The sequence below is a fragment of the Dermochelys coriacea genome, chromosome 12, assembly GCF_009764565.3.
Source record: "Dermochelys coriacea isolate rDerCor1 chromosome 12, rDerCor1.pri.v4, whole genome shotgun sequence".
Taxonomy (NCBI): Eukaryota; Metazoa; Chordata; order Testudines; family Dermochelyidae; genus Dermochelys; species Dermochelys coriacea.
Genome location: NC_050079.1, coordinates 4,736,855 through 4,758,807, shown reverse-complemented (window position 1 = coordinate 4,758,807; position 21,953 = coordinate 4,736,855). Strand labels below are relative to the sequence as shown.

The window sequence follows — 21,953 nt, the reverse complement described above, 5'->3', positions numbered from 1 at the left end:
GATGCTTGGGGGAGCACAAGGGGTCATGCACCCACTCACATTTCTGCCTTTCATTTAGCACTGAAGTATTCAAACTGTGGGATGAACCCCACAGTTTGAAATCATTGCATCTTTCCAGGAGCCGGTGGATTGGAAGCCGGTGGAAGCCACTCGGGCCCCAGGCTCTCCACACTGTGGGAGCACGGGCGCTGCCCAGCTTCCTTCCCTGCCTGCTCCCTGAGCCGGGCTGCCTCTGCACAGCCAGACACTCCCCAGACATGGTGAGTGGCACAGCTCCGAGCTGCACCCCTGATATGCTCTTGCCCCTTCCCCAAAGGAGGCCGGCACCACTGACCTGGCTCCTCAGGAGCAGCAGCGGAGCCAGGAGTGCCAGGGCAGCGGCGAGTAAGGGCATCTTGTAGCACCTCATGGCAGCCAGGCTATGCGGGCAGGGGACGGCCCTGAGGGTGTCGCTGGCTGGTGCCTGGCTCCTTCAGGGGGGAGGCATAAGTGCTTCAGGGGTGCTGCTCAGAGCTGTGCTGCCCAATCTGCCTGGGGAGCACCCAGCCAGCTCCAGAAACCTATGTCCTGTACTGCCCAGCCCTCTCCTGGGCAGCGCAAATATATTGAATCCATTATTCCTTTAAATGCACCAATTTGTTACCCCAAATGGAGTTTCCCAGACCCTTCAATTTAAACTCACTGGATTAGCTAAAACAATAAAACAAGTTTATTAACTACAAAGAGAGGGTTTAAGTGAATACAAGTAATGAGGCATAAAAGTCAGAAATGGTTACAAGAAAAATACAGATAAAAGGCTTAATAATTCCTAACTTATCAAACTATATTAGATTCAAGCAAAGTTTCTCACCATATGCTTCCAGCACATTCTAAGATTACTGACCAGACTCTCAAATCAGGGTCCCGCCCCCAGAGTCCAACACCTGCTTCCTTTGTCTCTTCAGATGTAATTAATGCGATTGGCAAGGAGAGAGAGAGGGGTGCCTTAGGGTGTTAGTCCCTCCTGTTTATAGTTTCAGTCCCCCTCTTGAAAAACATTTCCAGCTGAGAACCAGGAGACAAAGAGTTTGTGTGGAAGGATGTTCCCTGCTGTTTTTTTTCACCTGTTTGAACTTCCTTTGTCTTCCCTTCCTGCTTGATGGCTGTTTACTGCTTAAATGCAAATTCAGCAGAGCACATGTTCCTTTGTTTAAGACAGTCCTGTTTGCCAGCTTCTGTTTGGACAGTGTTGTGGGGTTTGGATCTTCTGTTAATAACACCATTCAGAGGAATCTTATAAATTCACATTCAATGGTGCCACACATTTTACCAGGAGAATACTGATCAGCAAATTGAGTGTTCAAATGATACCTTACAAGGCATATTTTGTACAATGCTTATTACAGTCGTGTGTAGGGTGTGAATACAAGGGTGTATATTCTGTCACAACTGGACAATACTTCTCCCTTACCCCATGACTACAAGGCTCATCAGGAAGTGTTTAAGAGGATGACCACAGCTCTTGATATTTAAATGGAGTGAGAAGTCACACAGACTGGTGGACGTTTTAGCTCTGGCAGGTAACTGTAGAGTAGCCCTCCGATCAATGAGTCTATCCTTGAGCCCGTCAAGGTGTTATGACAGACCCCATCTTCTCTTCCCCCTACTGTAAAGAGAGCAGAAAGGATGTACTGTGTCCCCTTGCAGGGGTTTGAGTATCTGTATACCCATATCCCTTGAGGCTGACTAGTTGTCTCTGCTACTAATGACAGAGAGCGCGCACCACCAGACATCAATGCTCAAAGGAAAAGAGGCAAAAAAAATTGGATCTAATTAGAAGAAAAATGTATTCCACAGGAAGTTTACAATTTAGGATTGCAAACCAGCAAGCTGTGCTGGGTCGTTATGATTTTACCTTGTGGGAAATGTTTTAAGGGTCAAGAACAGGCTACTGGGTGAGGTGAAACAGAAGTCTGCTGCAATAGTGGATGAGGGCAAATTAGTGGCCAGGACGGCTCTCCAGGCCAATCTAGATGGGAATAACTCTGCTGCTCAAGCTATGGCCATTGATATGGAGAAGTGTTCATGGCTCCCGTCCTCCAGAGGTTCAACTCAACAGACCATTTAAGGTCTCCCGTCTAAGGGTCCTTTGCTGTTTTCAGGCAAAACAGATGATAGGCTGTGTAGCCTAAAATATTTAAGGGCAACACTTAAGTCTCTGGGCATCTGTATGCCAGCAACAAATACAAAGCGGTATCACCCTCAGCATCCTCACTGGTATCCAGCTTTTATGCCTTGTATCCAGGACCTGTCCATACAGAAGAGCAGAAATTACAAGATGCATCCACCTCCTCCCTCATCTTCTGCAGCTGCCACTTCTTCTTGGCAAGCTGGTTTTTCCAGTCAAGCATCTTGACACGATGGTCGAGGACAGACGACCAGTCCCCAGCATGCAATCATCTCCTACCTCGCTATTTGTCAATTGTTTATTACACTTCCTATGAGCGTAAATGACTTTAAGCTACAAAATGTGATGCTCAAGTGGGGCTATATCTTTCTGGCCCCTATACCTATTACTGTAGCAGAGATCCTTAAAATATGAAGCATCTCCTGTAATGTCAGTGGCTTGAGAATAAATGCTCTTCTGGTGATCTGGCAGAATACAGTGATCAGCAGTCACATGTGCATGGACGTGGTGGGAAGCAGTATGAGGACATGACAAGAAGACAATCATGGCTACACCGTTACTTGGGGTTCTTTCAACCCAAAGCTCTTGGTAACTTTTACTCTGTGCGAGGTGGTGTCAGGAAATAAATCAGGGCAGACACGGCCGACCGACCGATAGATGGCTGGCACAAACAGGACAACACAAGAGTGCTTTCACTTAAAGCTAAACTTTACTTAGTCTCAAGCACTTATACACACGTCCGCAAGAGGTTAGTAAAACACCCCCAACCCTTGATAATGACCAAAGCTGACTGTGGCTCTCGAGTGGCACAGTAGCAGCCCGTCTGCTGCTGGGAAACACAAGATGCATCCAGAGAGAGAGAGTCCAGTCCTGAAGAGTCCCCCTACCTCAAACTTTTTCCCCTTATTTATACATTAGTAATAGAATGACATGTCCCTTAAAGCAAACTTGTTAAGTAAGCAGTTTCAATAGTCAAGCGAGAGGTTCCTTCTGATTATCGATTAACCAGGTGTGAGTTTTTCCAGAGTTTGCAGCCTTGAGGCCCCAGTAGACATTCCTGGGGCACATCCTGCTCTTCTAAGATGCATGTATCAGCAACTTCAACACAATTCTTATCAGGAAGGACGATGGGGTCAAGCTGCCCTTTCTGTGGCACCCAACCCCCCCCCCCTTCCCTCCTACCTTGGTTAAGCTAAACCTGCTGACTTGGCTGCTTTTAGCAATAAGCCATAGTTGTTTCAGGCACTTTACTGGTTTGCCAAAGTGTCCCCGTACAACATTACCTAGCCAAGAAATGTCATATTTCTTCCATTCCTTCCAGTCTTTTATTATCTTATTCCACGTTGGACAGTAATGCCCTTTATGTTTCTCCACAATATATTTAAATATTTTAAAGATTCCTTTACCCGTTTAAATGTATGTAGCTGACAACAGTTTGGTTTGACCCTTTGGGGAATAGTAATTCCTACCATTTCCGATTTTTTGTAGTTCATGTGGAAGCCCTGATACCTGCCCACATTCCAAAGTCAATTGTTCTATAATTTTTAACAGGGTTTCTGGTGCCTGAAAAAACCAGACCTTGTCAGCATGTACAAAGCTATTTGGTGTTCTCATCCGGAAGGCATTTTGATGCCCTGTATCATGGGGCAGTTTCTCACATTTGTTGCAAATGGCTTCATTGCAAAAGCAAACAATAGGGGGGGATAACCAGCTATCTGGTCTTGTACCTTTAAACAACTTATAAGGAGGGGATAACAACATTCTTTTGTTTCCAATTATTAATCTTTTGTGTCAAGTTCCTTTACAGTGTTGTGTACGTAACTAGGAATTCTTGCATTGCTTGTTTCATTTACAGCTTGTGTTTACAGTGCTTCCTGTGGATGAAGGGGGTGGAGGTGAGAATTTGAAGCATAATCATTCTCCATTGGCTAAACTTACTAGGATGGTTTTTTAAGGGAACATATCTATCAAATGTTTTCATGTAGATCCATTTCTCTTTTCCACACTTAACCTCATAAGACTATACCCTCCTTTCAGAGAAGATGTCTGCAAAGTGATGCATCTCCCACATTTTGCCTAAAATTGAATTAATATTTGTTTAATTAGATTATTTTTGATATACTGTAAAAATGTTGGTTCTACAATCACATTGCAGATCATTGGTCATTTGGCAGGCCTGGACATATTCACTCAACCTGGCCTACATCTATCCACCGCCCCAGCTGTTCCCACGCTATGCCCTTCCCAGAAACACAGTCACTCAGTGTTTTGGGTTTGTTTTTGGGTTGTTTGGGTTGTTTTTTCGTTGTTGTTTTATATGAATGACCCCATTGACACTTTATGTTAGAATCATAATCCTTCCTTTACTGATAAGTAAATGTGAGTTATTGCTTAGAGGAGAGCACAGAAAGATACACGGGGGAAAGGAGGATAAAAATGTCTGAGAAGGTTAATCTGTATTCCTGTTTTCCTTCCCCTAGATCTGAACACCAGTACACACCCAACCAGTGAGCCTGCTCTATTAGCCACTCATTTTTCTACATTATCTACCAGCTTCAGTGACTTAACATCACGGCATCAACCTTTATCAGCTGAAGCGTTGCTTGAGCAGTCACAGCCAGCAACAATGAGAAAAACATTCCCATCTGCAATGCCTAGGAAAGACAGCGAATCGACAGCTAACAGGTGCTTGAGCCCTTCTAGAATTGGGTATAAACAAAGTGACAGACTATATTCATCACTGTCCCCTCAGCATTGTTTTAAAGAGTCAAATAAGGAGGCAAGTGTCTTACTATTTAGCCTCTTTGCTGTACAGAAATGCATTTGCTATTAATGGAGATTTATATTGGCATCTCATTATAATATGCCTGTTTGTAACAGAAAACGATTGTAAAAGCTATGGTGTGGCTATGTTTTTGTATGATTATTCTAAATACTACAAAACTGTAGAATGCTACTTATAATGGGTTACGTAAAATAACATACAAAAGGTACTCTAAGAAAACAGTACCCCAACTTGAGGAAGCAATAGATCCTCCTCTGATACTACCTGGCAGCACTTAATTTTGAATCCAGGATCTTGCAGACTTGGGGGGACCAAACCTAGCAGCACTGGGGTCACATTAACATGGAATGTCCAGTCTTAGAGATGGAGTTATCGTGCCCACTTTGCACCACATTGGCCATGTAGGTTGGACACAAACATTGTCCACGTGGTTTGGGGATTATCACCCAAGCACAAGTGTGAATGTGCAGTGGTCTACAGCCATCTGAGAGGCTGCACTTCACATGCCCTCTTCGTTGTAAGTGTAGATGAGAAGGGGACATGGCTACCGAATAGGAGGAGTGGTTGTGATGGCATTGCACCATACTCGCTGTCCTAAGCCTTCTGCTGTTCAGCACCTTGTGGCTCTTACGGGCAGGCATTACATATGCAGCCCTCAGGCTGCTGTAACATAATATACACAGTGGAGGGCATGCACAGAGTAGCACCAGATATATACTGGGTACTAAAGGGTTCTTTTGTCTAGCAGAGAAAGGCAGAACAAGAACCAACGGCTGGAAGCTGAAGCCAGACATACTCAAGTTAGAAATCAGGCACAATCTTTTTAGCAGTGAAGATGGTTAACTGTTGGAACAAACTTCCAAGGGAGATGGTCGACTCTCCATCTCTTGGTGTCTCAAATCCAAACTGGAGGCTGTTGTGGAAGATCTCCTTTAGCCAAACCTAAGTTATTGGGCTCAGTATGGGGTAGCTTGGTGCAATATAATGGTCTGTGATATACAGGAGGCCAGACCAGATGACCTAGTGGTCTCTCCTGGCCTTAAAACTCTAGGAATCAGAACAACACAAGCAGGGACTTTATGCCAACATTGTACACTAGTCCTGATTCTGACTGTGTGCATGTTGTGAATTCCTGAGGATCTAGCCTTTAATGCTTTGGCCTGTGTCTACTTTCTTGTGTCCTCTTAGTTTCATATACCTTAACACTGGGACTAATTTGCTACTGCATTATACTCATATAATTCCATGGAAGCCAATGGAATTATACCAGCAGGTCACATGATGCAGTGGAGACTGTGCCCCATGGTAAATTTTCTCAGGTTCTAAGAGAACAGGCTGGGAATTCTTCCATGTCTCAGGGCTCTTGAAAAGAAATATAAAACCATTGTTTACAAAGCATGTAGATGACACAAATATTGCTAGGGTGATTATTAATGATAATTAGTAATGAGCAGTCTGGGTCAATTGGTAAATGCAGCAGCGCCAAACATGTTTTAATATGGCCAAACACAAGGTCAGACAGGTAGGGACAAAGGTAGGTCACACTTGCGGGTTGGGGGACTGTGTCCTGGAAAACAGTGACTCTGAAAAAGATTTAAGGGTCATGGCTGATGGAAACCACTGTACATGAGCTCCCAGTGCAATGCTGTAAGAGGGCTAATGCAATTTTTGACGTATAGAGAGAGAAATGCCGAGTAGGAAGATTATATTAGCTCTGTAGGAGGCCTTAGTGAGACCATTACTGGAAATCTGTGTGAAGTTCTGGCTTCATTTAAGTAAATGGCAAAACTATTATAGGCTTCAGTGGAGCCAGGATTTCACACACTGGGTCCAGTTCTAGTGTCCACAGTTTAAAAGGGATGTTGAAAAATTGGAAAAGGCTCAGAAGAACCAAGAGAACAATTCAGATACAGGAAATGAGAGACTTACGGAGCTCAGTCTATTTAGTTTATGAAAAAGATTAGGAGGCTACTTGATTATGATCTGTAAATTCCTAAATGAGAAGAAAAACAGTAGAGATCCCCTTGCTAATCAAGTAGAAACCAATGGCTGGAAGTTGAAGCGAGACAAATTCAACTTGAAAATAAGACACTAATTTTGAACAAGTGTCATTAACCATTGGAACAGCTTCCCAAGGAATGTGTTGGATTGTCCAGCACTTGAAATCTTTAAATCAAGATCAGATGTCTTTCTAAAACATATGCTCTTGAGATAATGAATGAATTACAGTGTGAAATTCTCTATCTTGTGATATACAGGAGGAGAAGCTACATGGTCCCAGTTGTCTCTTCTGATATCACTCTTAGTACCCATCTTACTTGTAGTACTTATGTGCAGCATACAACTTCAAAGAGGTTTTATTTCCTTAATACAAAGAGAGGAAAAATTCTCTTTTCTTTACGTTTTTAAAGCCCTATGTGATTTATTTAGGTTGTATGTATCTTTATGTACACGTGGCCTTTACAAAATGAACCTCATGCAATTGTGCATGTAAATTCAGGCACCCCAGCTTACCTGATTTGTGTGAGAATGTATCTTCCTGTGCACCTGGCTAGTTCTGTGCCAATTGGAAATATACAAGCACAAATACCTGGTTTATGCATGTAAGTTAGGTGCTTGCAAATCTACTGCATAATTTACCTGGAAAAATAAACAGTTTGTTTTGCCTTTTTCTCCTTAGTCTGTCCCCAGTGATCTGAGCAATGATACGAGTTTCACAGAAAGTCAAAGTCCCAAAAGGACTGAGAAAGCATCACATATTGCAGTTGTCCTACAGCAGCTCCTGGAACTGGTAGATCGTTACTGGGATGGAGCTGGGTCCCTCCTCCTCAACAAGAATTTTCTTGGTAAGTTATTTAATTTGAATGAATAGTCTTAAGTCTGTTTTTGTCTCTACTGTACCTATCCTCCCAGGCAACCTGAAATTCTCTGGCTTAAACATCAAATGCTTTCTCCCAATTGGCATTTGTGGATGGGAAGTTATTCTAACTCTTTTGCATTTCACTTGGTGCAATTTCTCGCTCAAAGTGTAACTTTTTCTGCAGTCCCTTCCTGTTACAAAGTGGTAGCTCCCCATTATATTCTGGAGAATTCTTTTAAGATATGATAGTTTTTCATACATTGCTGAGCAGTAAGTAGTGTTTTCTGTGACTCTGAGGTGTGGTTTTCCTTACAATTGCTGCATAGTATATGCTGTGCAGGTGTAGTGCATAGTAGAAGTGCAAGTCAAGAAAAGCTGCAATAAATCTAGGGCTAGATTCACAAAAGGAGCTAACGACCACTTTAGGCATCCAAATCCAAGAATCTGGCCCCATGGGGATTCACAAAACTGCTACTCGACTACTCCCAAACCCTGTAGGCTCCTAAAAATCACTCAGCACCTATATTTTTGCAGTAAGAGTTCCCTAGGTGCCTATGTTTCTACCTCTGTGCACTCGCACTACAGCCACATGCCAGGCATCTGGAAGCCTAAGCGCCAGTATGATGCATGAGCTGGGGGAAGAGAGGGGTTCTTCTACCTAACTTGCTTGCAGAGCCTGATCTGGTAAGCATGCTCAGACCTCACCTACCAGATTGGGCTCTGTGATGGGGTGCACTACCCACATTGGTTCTGAGAGGGCTAAATTAGGCCAGACAGGCCCAATCAGCCAACTAAGCAGCAAAAGAGAGTGATATAGGCTGAGTGGAGAGGGCAGGCCTGGGTTCCCCTACCTGCCACAGGGGAAGTGGCATCAAGGAAAGACTTCCTGAGACTGCTGGCGAGAAGGAACTTTGATACACACCCCAGAAGGAGAACCTGCATAGGGACCTGGCCAAACGACCGAGTCATGAAGCAGCAGCAGCAGGTCCTGAAGTGAGAGAAAGGTTGGAGACCAAGAGAGATGACATGCAACTGCAGTAAGGGGTCTTGGCCACACAGAGCCAGGCCTGCTGACAGAAATTCCAGGGCCAGGGCTGTCCCTGGGGGTTGGGGCCTGGGACATTCATTGTATAGGGAACCTGGGTGCTGAACTCAGGCTTTGGGAATCCCAGTGATTTTCCAGTCACCTGAAAATAAGGTGTGACAATGCTCAGAGTCACCCTTCTTAAGCTCCTCTGTGAATCTAGTCCTCAGGGACCAACCACTACGTCAGAGCGAAACTGTCCAACATTTTAGAATTCATGCCTTTTCTACAGCTGTGATACTGTAAAGTGCTTAGGTGTCTTGATACTTAGAGCTGGTCAGGAATTTCTCAACTAAGCATTTTTCTATCAAAAAATCGCCATTTTGTTAATGTTTGGAGGGGAAAATGTTTCCAATTTGTCAAAATGGGACACTGACATTTTCTAAGTGAAAAAGTTCCAGGTTTTGTTTCAAAATGATTTTTGGTTTCAAAATACTATAAACTAAGTACTCTTCAAAATTTAAGTAAAAAAGGATGTTCAAACAAAAATGGTTGAAATCTAATTAAATAGTTTGAAATTATCGAAACAATCAGGAACCAATTTATTTCTGGGGGAGATTTTCAGTCTGAAAATTTGAGATTGACTTTTCATCCTGATTCAAGGCAGGAAATTTTTTCAAAATCTTGAAAAAATTTCCCCATATGGGAAAAACCATTTCCCACCTAATGCTATTGATACTGTCACTAAACATGAAATCAGTGCTCTATTCTTCAGAATCTGCTTTTTCAACCCATTTGTTTTTCTGTAGCTCCAGCCCAAGATTTGCTTTTGTACCTTATGGCTTCTACCCCTCCACAGAAGGATGTTCACCTACCAGGTGGGGATAGCCCATCAGTCTTAGCTGGAAATGCTCCCAGACTTCAAAGGACCCAGCTGAAGTATGCTGAGCCGTTTGACAGAGCAAACCTGGCTTTGGTATGTGTTTTCCTTTCCTTCCCATGCCTATGTCATATGGAAACAAGGGGATGAACTTTTCAATAAGGAAAACTTCCTTGTAACATAAAAATCCAAAACTGATAATCACTACAGCTAATTACAAAGAGGTGTAAATGACCCACAAATTGCCTTTTTGTCTGCATTCAAGTGGGATTTGTATTCCTTGAGTCCCCGTGTACTATCACCAGACGAGGCCTCCTGGGAAGTATCAGTACAGTGGAAGTGTCAAATGGGAGCACTTTTTAATGACAGTGCCTTGTGAGAGCAGGGTCTATCTTGGCTGTGCCTCTGGTAGTTCGAGAGTTATGGTATTGCATTTGATTTGCAGTGTAATATGTTAATATGTAATAAAGGGTCATTGTCAGGGGAAAGATGTATATTAAAAATCATCCCTGATCTAGATCACTAACACCATTGCAGGGGGCAAATTTTCAGAGGCCCTCAAAGTAGCTAGGCACTCAGCTCCCATCTGCATTTCATGCCTGGAAAATCTTCCTCCAGATTTTTAAAAATGAAAGAATTAAAAATAATAATTTATCATGTATGCGGTTTGCCTGGTTTTTGCACTTCATGCAGTGTGACCAGTGGAAATAGACTAATCACTTTTACCTTTGTAGCTAGATGGTTTCATTTTCTGCTTCTTTTGCAGCAGTGCATGAATAGCCATCACTTTACATAACAATTTTCATCTTCAGAGCAGTCTACAAACATCAGTCCAGAGCTCATCCCTCTGAGCAAGTTTACACCCTGTTACAGAAGGAGAAACGAGCAGAGAGGTTTTGTGACTGGCCCAAAGCACAGGGTCAGTCAGGGGCAGGGCTGGACTTCCTATCCCCAACCCCATGCTCAGTGTTCAGGTTGCAGCCACTGCAGGGGAAATGTTTACATCCAAAGTTAAAACCTGTTTTCAATTAAATCCTTTAAACAATGTATAGGAAAATATTTCTGTTTAAATCCGGTTCCTGACAAACCTTGAACTACCTGCCTGTGTCCCTTAAGTGCCTTTTCTATTTTATTGGTTTTTAAAGTATTTGGAAATGGCAGAACTTCCCCACACTCTGTTAACGGCTGAGAGCACCATTTTTCTTTAAGAACGCATTTCAGCCAAGTCTTTAAAAGGCGAGGTGTACTGGCTTTGGGGAAGAGCACAGCGGCACTGCACGCATTTGCATTCATCACTGCACAAAGGGCCTGATATACTGACCATCAAAACCAATGTAAAGACTTCTCTTGGCTTTGACAATGAGGAGTCCTTGCAGCACCTTAGAGACTAAATTTATTTGGGCATAAGCTTTCGTGGGTTATAACCCACTTCATCAGAGGTGTAGAATGGAAAATACAGTTGACAAGAAGGGGTGAATATCAACAGAGGGGAAATTACTTTTTGTAGTGCTAACGAGGCCAAGTCAGTCATGGTGGATGTGGGTCATTCCCAACAGTGGACAAGAAGGTGTGAGTATCAGAGGGAAAATTACTTTTTGTAGTGACCCATCCACTCCCAGTCTTTATTGAGGCCTAATTTGATGGTGTCCTGTTTGCTAATTAATTCCAGACTAAAGTGGCAATTCTTCAACAAAAAAACTTCAAAAACAGACGTCAGTGAGAAACTGCAGAACTGGAATTAATTTACAAACTGGACACCATCAAATAAGGCCTCAGTAAAGACTGGGAGTGGCTGGGTCACTACAAAAAGTAATTTTCCCTCTGTTGATACTCACACCTTCTTGTCAACTGTTGGAAATGGGCCATATCCACCTTAATTGAATTGGCCTCGTTAGTACTGACCCCCCACTCAGTAAGACAACTCCCATCTTTTCATGTGCTGTGTATTATACCTGCCTACTGTATTTTCCACTCCATGCATCTGATGAAGTGGGTTATAGCCCATGAAAGCTTATGCCCAAATAAATTTGTTAGTCTCTAAGGTGCCACAAGGACTCCTCGTTGTTTTTGCTGATACAGACTAATACAGCTACCCCTCTGAAACCTATTGGCTTTGGTGGACATTGGATCAGACTGTAGGAAAACATTTAATTTCTCTTAACATGTTTTGATTTTTCAACCTTTTTTGTTCTGTTTTGTCAAATACTGGACCGTGTGAAGCAGCAGCAAGCCAAAGGGCAGGAGGAGAGCCATGTGTCATCTTCCCAATTACAGGAAGTGGACTACACTGCTGCTTCTAATTACTGCTTCAGTAGGACTCACTCACTAACTTACGGTAGGTTCACAAGGCTTGGTTTTGGCTTATTATATGTAATATGATTGTGTCTGAATTACTCTTTTCTCCTTGCTGGTAAGTGCTGTAATTGCAGCTCAGAAGAGTTAGAAATAAGTCCAAGTGCTGCTCAACACTAATATCCTGAGAAATGAAGGATCAGTTTTCCGTCAGAAAGGCTGTAGCATCTAATTAGGGGTGTTGTGATGGTTCTCGGGGTGCCCAGGACTGTGAGTCACTGTTACCCCCCTGCCTCTAGCCTGAGGGAGTCTTGCTTGTGGTAACTGGGTGTTAGCTCCCTAACAGCACCAGCCTTTCAGACACTCAAGCATTCTCCCCAGGGCTATGCCAGCCCTGGCTTCGTCTTGCAGGTTAACAAGAGGTGCACTCCAGTCCCCGAGTCCTCTTGAAACATTCCCCTCTGATAACCAGCCCCTGCCACAGGCTACTCACAGGAATCCCAGATCTTCTCCTCCCAAGGAGTAGTTTACTAATTTTACCTTAAATCACTGTTCCTGTATACCACATAGCACTTATAATAAAACAAGAAAAAGGTGGAACTCCTTGCCAGAGAATGTTGTGAAGGCCAAGAGCATAACAGGGTTAAAAAAATAACTAGATAAATTCATGGAGGATAGGTCCATCAATGGCTTTTAGCTAGGATGGGCAGGGATGGTGTCCCTAGCCTCTGTTTGCCAGAAACTGGGAATGAGCGACAGGGGATGGATTACTTGATGATTCCCTGTTCTGTTCACTCCCTCTGGGGCACCTGGCACTGTCAGAAGACAGGATACTGGGCTAGATGAACCTTTGGGCCTTCTTATGTTCTTTATTTAAGAAGGAATAGAGATTCAACTATCAACAAGAGTGTGATAGAAACAAATAAACAAACATGAAACATGAACTAGGGGCTACACTTACTTATGAGTTAGGAAAGATACCTATTAAGTAGGTTCTTCTTTGAGTGATTGCACATGTCCATGCCACTGTAGGTGTTTGCGCATTCCACTTCACAGTTGGCAGAGGGTTTTTATCCTTAGCGATACCTGTTGGGACAGCCTGAGCACCCTCTGCTGTTGCACATCATGCAGATATAAAGGGCTGAGCTGCCTCAGGCCCTCCTCAGTTTTTTCCTACCTCCTGTGATGGTTGTTGGAGCTCCCTAGCCTTGCTTCTGCAAGGCTCTCTCAATACCTGTATATGGTACCCGTCTATAGTTAGTTAAAAAAAGAACCTGGGCAGCTCAGCCTGGACCCAACCGCAGCGGCCCGGCCCGAACCCGGGCGGCCCATTCCAGACCTGTCGTGGGGTGCCCCTCCCCAAACCCAGCCCCAGCCAGGACCTGTCGCGGCCGAGGCAGCCCATCCTGAACCCAGCCCATCCGGACGCCTATCCTGCGGCCCCAGTCCCAGAGCTGCTGCAGTGGGGAGAGGTGCCTCCCCGCCCTGCCCGAGGTGCTGCTGCGGGGAGAGAGAGCTGCAGGGAGTCCTCTCTCCCCGCTGTAGCCCCAGAGCACCCTCCTGCACCCCAACTCCCTCATCCACGGCCCAACCTTGGAGCCTGCACCCCCAGCCAGAGTCTTCACACCCCTGCCGCCCCAACCTCTGCCCCAGCCCATGGGTGGGAAAAATTAGAGGGAACACAGATAATGAGTCTTGATAAGTTAAGAGTTTTCTGTAGACACCTTACATGTTACCTCTTATTAACAAATACCCTACAAAACCTGTGATCAGTCAGTCTAGTGAGTTTCTCAGGTCTGAGGAGAGAGTTGTTTGCAAAGAATCGGAAACCATTTGCCAAGGGGACTGTCACAGGCGTCTAATGTGATTTAGTGCATACAAATACTACCACTACACAACTAATTAAGCACTATGCTGATGACCAGCTGTGTCACATGTGCCCCTCCTGGAGCACATCTGCGAGTTGGGCAACCAGAACAAGATTGCTATAAATGTAGGGAACAGGAAACACATTAGAACAATACAACCCAAGGATAGACACTCTGACAACCCTAGGACCTCCCTAATTCCTGTCAGGACTAAGTGAGTGAATACCTTTCCACATATCAGATAGCTTTGACCTGTCTCTATCCCACAGAGGATAAGGCACCAGATAGCAGTGGGATTAAGCTTAAACTCATGCTCCCCAAGTGAGATCAGTGGCCAGTAAAACTGGCAGTAGCCACAATCTCATCTCAGGCAGAGTTATAGATGAAGCCCAGAAGGATCTGACCATCCAATCCGACCTTTTGGAGCAGGCCCTAGAATTTTACCCAGTGATTCCTACTTCTAACCCAACAATTTGTGGTTGAACCAAAGCATACATTTTAGAGAAACATGCAGTCTTGACTTAGACTTTAAATGATGGAGAATTTACTACATCCCTTGGTACTCTGTTCCAATGATTAATTATTTTTGCTGTTAAATTTGTCTTATTTACAATTTGACCTTCACTAACTTCAGCTTCCAACCATTGGATCTTGTTCTGCCCATCTTCTAGACTACAGAGTCCTCAAATATCAGAAAGTCTTCCTTTTTAGGTACTTACAACTCATCATTAAATCACCTCTTCTCTTTAATAAGCGAAATAGATTTAACGCCTCTAGCCTCTTGCTGTAAGTCATGTTTTCCACACTTCGAACCATTACTATAGTTCTTCTCTGAGCTCTCTGCACTTTTCCCACAATATACAGAATCCTTTTAGAAGTGTGAAAACCTGAACTGGACACACTATCCAGGAATGGTCTTACCGATGTCATATATAGAGATGATGCCACATCCGTGCTCCTGCTAAGTATTTGCCAGTTAATATATCAAGATATTTTGCTAGCCGTTTTTTACACACAGTATCACACTTAACCAGCTAAACATAAGCTTCATCTATATTGACCCCTAAATTAATTTCAAGGTCATTGCTTTCTAGAATACAGTCACCCACTCTGTGGCCTACATTTTTTGTTCCTAGATGTAGGATCTTGAACTTGGCCATATTAAAATTCATTTATCAACACAATTACTCTTAACAATTGGACTTTAAATCTTGTCAAAGTATACAGAGTTCATTTCATAAGATCTTTTTTACATGAACCCATGATGAGGGGTATTCATTTTGTTTCCACCCTTTAACTCTTTAGTGATAGAGTATTGGCTTGCGTGTTTGTGTGTGCTTTCCGTGTGCTTTCCCAGCTCTGTGCAGAGAGATGGTTCAGCAGATCTTGATAGTACTACCCAACATGGTTAAGTGCTGGGGGGTTGGAATATTGTTGCCTCGGTAGCACTGTTTAAGCTGCTCAGTGCTTCTGTCCTTGAAGTTCAATGTATTAGCAGATATCACAGCCTGCTGAACTAACGCTGCACTGTTACTCAAAGACGGACCACAGGCATGGTTCAGTGACAAAGGCACTCGGCCAGGTTTATTGCCATCAAGACACAGTCCCAGGGCCCTGGCTCAGTGGTTACAGGTAAGCTAACACAAGTGCCCTGTGTCAAGGAACAGCTCAGTTAGCAGCTGGACGTTCTGCTGCCACCTCAGCTGAACAAAGAATCAAGGCAAAGTACCCCAACATTTATAGGCTAAAAAAACCAAACTAACATAAACAAATGCCATGAACTGTGTAAATTGTGTGTTACCCTTCCCTTGTTCCTGATATCTTGGACAAAACATCCCTATTCATTATGTTGTCAAACTGTCTTATCTTGTACTAGTTTGGGATGTATCTGTACTAGCTGGAATATATTTACATAAATATCTAGTGCCTAGTATGCGAGCAACAGCTTTGCCAAGTTCATGTACCAAACAGTGAACCTATAAGCATCTGCTTTACTACAGGGCCTGACTTTGGTTGTGGAATTTGATAACACCGAAGATTTGTCTGAGGCCAGCGCTTGCAACCAGCAGATGATGCTGTGGGGCTCCTATTTTAATGTAGGCAATCCCTTAACAGACAAACCATAAAATGGCCCTCGCAGTTGCTCCTGAAATAATGCACCTAGAATCTAGATCAAATTACTCAAAATATGGAAATACAGAACTGACTCCTCCTCAGGGGGGGGTCACAGATTATTTGCCAGTTTGTTTAAAATAGAGTCTAGGAACGGTGGTGAAAATCTCCTTAGAAATGCAACTTAGAATAATAAAATAAAGTAATAATGAGCTGAGGTTCTACATTCAATGTAATGGCCTTTCTCAGTCTGTAACACAGGGTTTGAACATCACAGCCAGTTGAGTAGAACTGTACTGATTTTGGTGAAAATCAGAAAACCAGAAAGGGGAAAAATGGGGGACACACGGAGTCCATTTCCTCTCTGTTGCAGAGCCACGGCTTCAAGTACCCCTGTAATTACCTAGAGATCAAAGACCTGGTTGATGACTCCAGTTAACACTTTCCAGGATAACAATACCTCATCTCATCTCTGCCCATCTTCCCAATAGACTTTAACATGTTGATATTTTGAATGACTTATCACCCAGAGAGAAAGAGGACAAATGGGGAAGTGGAAGGAAAGAATGGGGATGTGCACACTGAGACCTTGGCAGGGGGCAGAGTGGGAGACCCTGGGCCTAGGGGGAGGGGGATGGGAGCACACAGAACCCTGGTATGGCTGGAAAGAATGTGGGACCCTGGTATGAGGGAAGGGGAACTGGGGGATACATGGAGACTCTAGGATGGGTGGGAAGAACGGGAGACAGTGGCATGGTGGAGAAGGAAACACGCAGGACACACGGAGCTTGTGAGTTGGAGTGGCAAGATGCCAGGAGCCTACAGAAGCTACAAAATGTGCAACCCTTTAGTAATAGTAATAATTACTAGTAGTTAATTCTACTCAGAGGTGCTATCATTACTATTAATAATGTTAATTATGTATTTTAAAATGCATGTTCAATCTGTATTTTGCTGACCCCAACTCACTGTAATTCTTTTAGATGAGTTGCTACATAAGAACGAGCAGCTGAGTGTCCATGTAGAGTACTTAACTCTGGAATTAAAACAACATAAGAAACTGCAGGAGACGGTGCATCTTCTACAGGAGAGTCAGAGGTATGATGAATGGTCCGATGTAGAAGTTTTACACACATGGAGGCCAGGTCTACACTAGGAAATGAGGTCAGTATAACTATGTTGCTCAGGGGTGTGAAAAATCCACACCCCTGAGTGACTCAGTTAACCTGACATAACCACTGGTGTAGACAGCACTATGTAAATGAGAGAAGCCCTCCCGTTGCCATAGCTAGCAGCTCTCAGGGAGGTGGAGTACCTATGCTGATGGGAGAAGCCCTCCTGTCGGTGTCCATATTGTCCGCTGCAGTGCTTTAAGTATAGACCTGCCTGGAGACTTTTTGCAGAAAAAGAGCCTCTGACCTAATTTTCAAATGTCCTGGTCACACACACAACTCTCATTGAAGTCAGTGAGAACAAACTATGCTCCACACCTCTGAAAAATCAGGCTACACATCAGTGCATTGGGGGAGGGGGGTAATAGTTCTGACTCGTTAAATCAAATTGGATTTTAGGCTCATCTCCTTTTCTAAAAATAGGATCTACCTACATTATGGTGACTCGCACTTTGTCACTATATTGTCTTCACTGTATATTTGTAGAAACATGATTGACTCATCCATAGTGTGTGATGAGCTACTATAATTTTCATTATAAACCCAGTTTTAAATCAAAGTGAAATTTCAAGCAGATTGATTTTAGAAGCATGAACTTTTAAACAGAGGAGGATTTTTCACAGAGTTTCAGCCAAATCTGACAAAGCATTTGATGATCTCACTTCCAACATTTTCAAAAATGTCTTGGCCTAAAAATCCAAATATGTTTTGATCTTGGTAAAGACTTTGATTAGTTCAGGGAAAAAGTATTTATCTGTTCAAAGCAGTTTCCTCATGCATTCTAAACCTTGCATGGAGTCCTAAACACCTCATGACCCCAGGCACACTTTACAAGGTCTGCCCAGTATCACTGGTGTGTTTGCACAGCTCATAAGTTTGTTGGAGACTCCTGACGCTGAGCAGTCCTTAAATATGTTAATAGGCCAAAGCAACACTTTATTTAAATAAATGAATACTGCAGTTTTCTTAAAATACAAACATATTAGCCTGGAAAAAAATCAAAATTAAGATTATATTAAAAAAAATCAGCTAAACCTTAAAAGTAAGGAACTTTACAGTTGATGTCACTCAAGTAATCTTAAGTCTGATCCTGTACAACAGCTCATAGAACAACCAAAAACCTAGAGACAATCCTGCATTCATATTATGGACATATAAAATAGCATACTTATTCATTGCAACAATGACTCTGAAAACTTAGAAGCAATCTAATTAGACACTGGCTATGTACACGCTACAGCTTAGGCCAGTATAAATTACTTCACTCAGAGGTGTGAATGAGCCACTCCCGAGTGATGTAAATTACACCGACCTAAGTGCTGGTGTGGACAGCGCTGTGTTGGTAGGAGAGGTTCTCCCAATGACATAGTTAGTGCCACTCGTTGGGGGTGGATTAAGTAAATCAACGGGAGACCTCTCTCCCATCTGCTTAGAGTGTCTGCACTAGCAGCGGTACACTGGCACAGGTGCAGCTGTAAGCTCTGTAGTGTTGCCATAGCCTAATGTAGTTGATAGAATTACTCTAGCATTTTCATCAAATTGCACCAATCTCAATTGGTACTACAGACTATGCCTTCCTTCTTTGAAACCATAGTCAGTCACTGGAAGAAGACAGGCTTTTCCTTACTGAACCCTAAAATGACCATAACAGAGGTTGTGTTGTGCTAGGAAACTCTCAGACATGTAGCTACTATGTGTAATGATCAGAACAACAACAACAAAGAGGTAGCTTGTATGCATCAGCATGGGGGGACGGATCATACTTGCATATCAGATGCATATGTACATAACCAAAGGCACACATTACTGAGAGTTTCTTGATGGCATGGGAAAATTGCTCAAATATGGAAGTAGTGTATTTAATATATTCAAAGTGTGAACAGACCAGTTTTGTGAATCTAGTCCCATATGTTCTAATGGGTGGTTAATCAATTGTCCATCAGGTCAGTAGGTTTCTTATTATCATCTACAATATAACTCTTTCTACTGATGTGCTTGTAGCTGTCCACAACACATTACTTATGCCTGTAACAGGTTTATAACATCAATCATTTTAGCCCCTTATGAACTATTTATAAATGGAACCTTACAGTGTGACTGCTATTATAATTGGTTTGAAATACAGAAGCATGAACTACACCCTTCATTTTAACTTTTCGTTTGCTATGAATATGAAGAAATGGAAATTAGTATCTGATTTTGAGGAATACATTCCACATCTTAGCAGAGTTATTCAGATGAATGTATGCTTATGCATCATTTTAACCACCTCTTCGCCATCTTGCCCAGGTCTTTAGTGTCCACAAACAACTTTCTGCTGCAACAGCTGAATAAAGAGCACAATCCTAATTCAGTAAAAACAACGCTTTCTTCTGAGAAATTCACCATTCGTGAAAGATCACCTCCCTTAGAAAGAACTCCTCCAGTATCAGCACATGGCTATAGTCAGTATTGTAATGCAGAGCAATTAAGCAATTCTCCTCTCTAAAGTAAACGTGGAGTCACTTCACATACTTAATGTTATATGGATTATGTTCTTTTCCATTTAAATCAATATGAGATGTTGAATTATATTTAAATGTGTCTACTTTTTCTGAAATTAATTCACTATGTCATTCTAACCTTACCTTGCATTAGCATCTTAAGCACCACTTGGTGTTAGCATTCTTATGTTTTTCTGTCTTTATTGATTTACCAAAAAAAATACAGAAGGCTCCTTATAATAAAATGGTAGTCTACAGTCTTGCCATCCCAAGGAGGTCTGATCTTTGCAGATACTACAGAGCATACAGATTCACACTTCAAAAAGTATTGGTGATTCAGTAGTGGATTCAATTTCCTCTGAAATGGTACTGAATCAGTGTCCTGTGCTAGGTGGCTGTGTGGTTGAAGATCCGATATTTGATATAAATTGTAAAATCAAGGTAATGTCCCATGGCATTTTTTGCAAGAATTTGGAGTTATAAAACCAGTGTCCTGGTGAAATGTTATTTGGGTTGATAATCTGCAGATTATTCCCTCTGCAATTCAGTTTAATACAGAATAATTTCTCTCCCCCTATCCTAAACTGTTGTGTAGTGTTGTTGTTTGCTGCTAACAGCTGTCATGTTCTTCCCTAGAGATGGTTGCATTTCAGCTATGGGATGGTGATTCCAGTATATGTTCACTGAGAAAGATGTAAAGAGTTAAGGTTGCCCGGTGGTATCTTGTGCTCTTCCACAACATCCAGTTCAATAAAACTAAAACTGTTGAAAACCAGGAAATAAATAATTAAGGTAATTCAGCCTTTAACGCCTGAAAGGTAGACACCAATGCAACCTTAACTCTGTCCTCCTGGAGCTGGCACTAGCCTATAGGAGTTATCTGCATGCATTCTAGCTGCATTCACTGGGTTAAGTATAGCTGTATTGAATGCTGGAGGGATTGGGTGGGGCAGATTAGCAGAACTATGAATATGATATGAGGTGATGTGTAGGGGGGTGGAATCTGAGCACCATGTAATGAAAAGCAACAGGTATGTGTGTACCCTGAGGGATGCAATTTGCCTCATATCAGCACTCAATTGTGTAGTTGTGCCTATAGCAATACTGAGGGGTCTTCTTCCCATGGGGATTGTGGGTAGTAAGGTGTGATGTGAGTACTGTGTGGGTGTTATGATAGAGACATAAAAGTGTTGTGTTAGAGGAACCCCGTATGCAAATATGAAAGGACTGTAAAATGCACTAGTTATGGGGATGTTTTATGGAGTAGGCTCAGCGTCTGCGTGTAGGGCAGGTGCAGGTAGTGCACTGAATAGGAACCTCAGCTACATGCAAGTTTTGCCTTTGATTCTGTCCTACAGTGACCATGTGCCCTATTGACTGCACGTTCCGCACTATCTGCAAAGGTAGCATACGTGTAACCCTTCTGCCAGCTGATATTGGCAGTAATAAAGGCCGAGTTCAATATCTAGGGATCCCTCTTAATTCCAAAAGAAAACCCATTGGAGCCCCGTGGCACCTCCCTCAAGGAGCCCGGAACCATAAGCTACTGTGTTACCTCTCTGCCTCAGTAAGAGAATTTTGCTGGATCTTAAACCCTGCTCCAGCTCCCTGCCACACCAGCAAACTCTGAGACTCTGCCAATCTTAACTTGGCCGTCTAACATTCAACGAGCCCCCCTTCCCAAAAGATTTCTCTGTAGCGTCCAGTCCCTCTCACTGGATACTCACAGAAGTTAAGTCCACTGCCTCCAAAGAGCCAGTACACACTCACGCTAGCCCAGTGGTTCTCAAACTATGGGTCGCGACCCAGTACTGTGTTGCAGAATGGAAGGCACTGGGTCACGGCAGCTCTGGTCAGCACCACCAACCAGGCAGTTAAAAGTCCCGTCAGCAGTGCTGCCCAGCTAAGGCAGGCTACTAGTCCCTATCTGTTCTGACACCGCGCTGCGCCCCAGAAGCAGCCAGCAGCAGGTCCGGCTTCTAGGCAGGGGGGGACCACGGGGCTGCACGCACTGCCCCTGCCCCGAGCATTGGCTCCACACTCTCATTGGCCAGGAATGGGCCAATGGGAGCTGGAGGGGGCGGTGCCTGCAGGTGGGAGCTGCGTGGAGCCGCTTGCATACCTCTGCCTAGGAGCCGGACCTGCTGCTGGCCACTTCTGGGACGCAGCACGGTCCGCAGTGCCAGGACAGGCAGGAAGCCTGCCTCAGCACTCCCCCTGCGCCACTGACCAGGAGCTGCCCGAGGTAAACCCGCGCCCCAATCCCCTGCCCCAGCCCTCATCGCCCCAAACCCAGAGACCCACCCCATG

The 21,953-nt window shown here is 43.5% G+C and overlaps 1 protein-coding gene across 4 annotated transcripts in view; it reads left to right on the top strand.

Moving 5' to 3' along the window:
• Window positions 1-21,467, top strand: part of LRRC36 (leucine rich repeat containing 36) — a 42,957-nt gene extending 21,490 nt beyond the window's left edge. For 2 of the 4 annotated variants that reach the window (XM_038368910.2, XM_043494793.1), the window contains exons 7-12: window positions 4,648-4,946; window positions 7,633-7,798; window positions 9,646-9,812; window positions 11,937-12,051; window positions 16,972-17,086; window positions 19,450-21,464. In XM_038368910.2, coding sequence (XP_038224838.1) covers window positions 4,648-4,946; window positions 7,633-7,798; window positions 9,646-9,812; window positions 11,937-12,051; window positions 16,972-17,086; window positions 19,450-19,648 — 1,061 coding nt within the window. In that variant the 3' untranslated portion in view covers window positions 19,649-21,464. Of the gene's footprint in view, window positions 1-4,647; window positions 4,947-7,632; window positions 7,799-9,645; window positions 9,813-11,936; window positions 12,052-16,971; window positions 17,087-19,449 lie in introns of all 4 variants that reach the window. The other 2 variants (XM_038368907.2, XM_038368906.2) reach the window with 2 other exon arrangements.
• The last annotated feature ends 486 nt before the right edge of the window (window positions 21,468-21,953 follow it).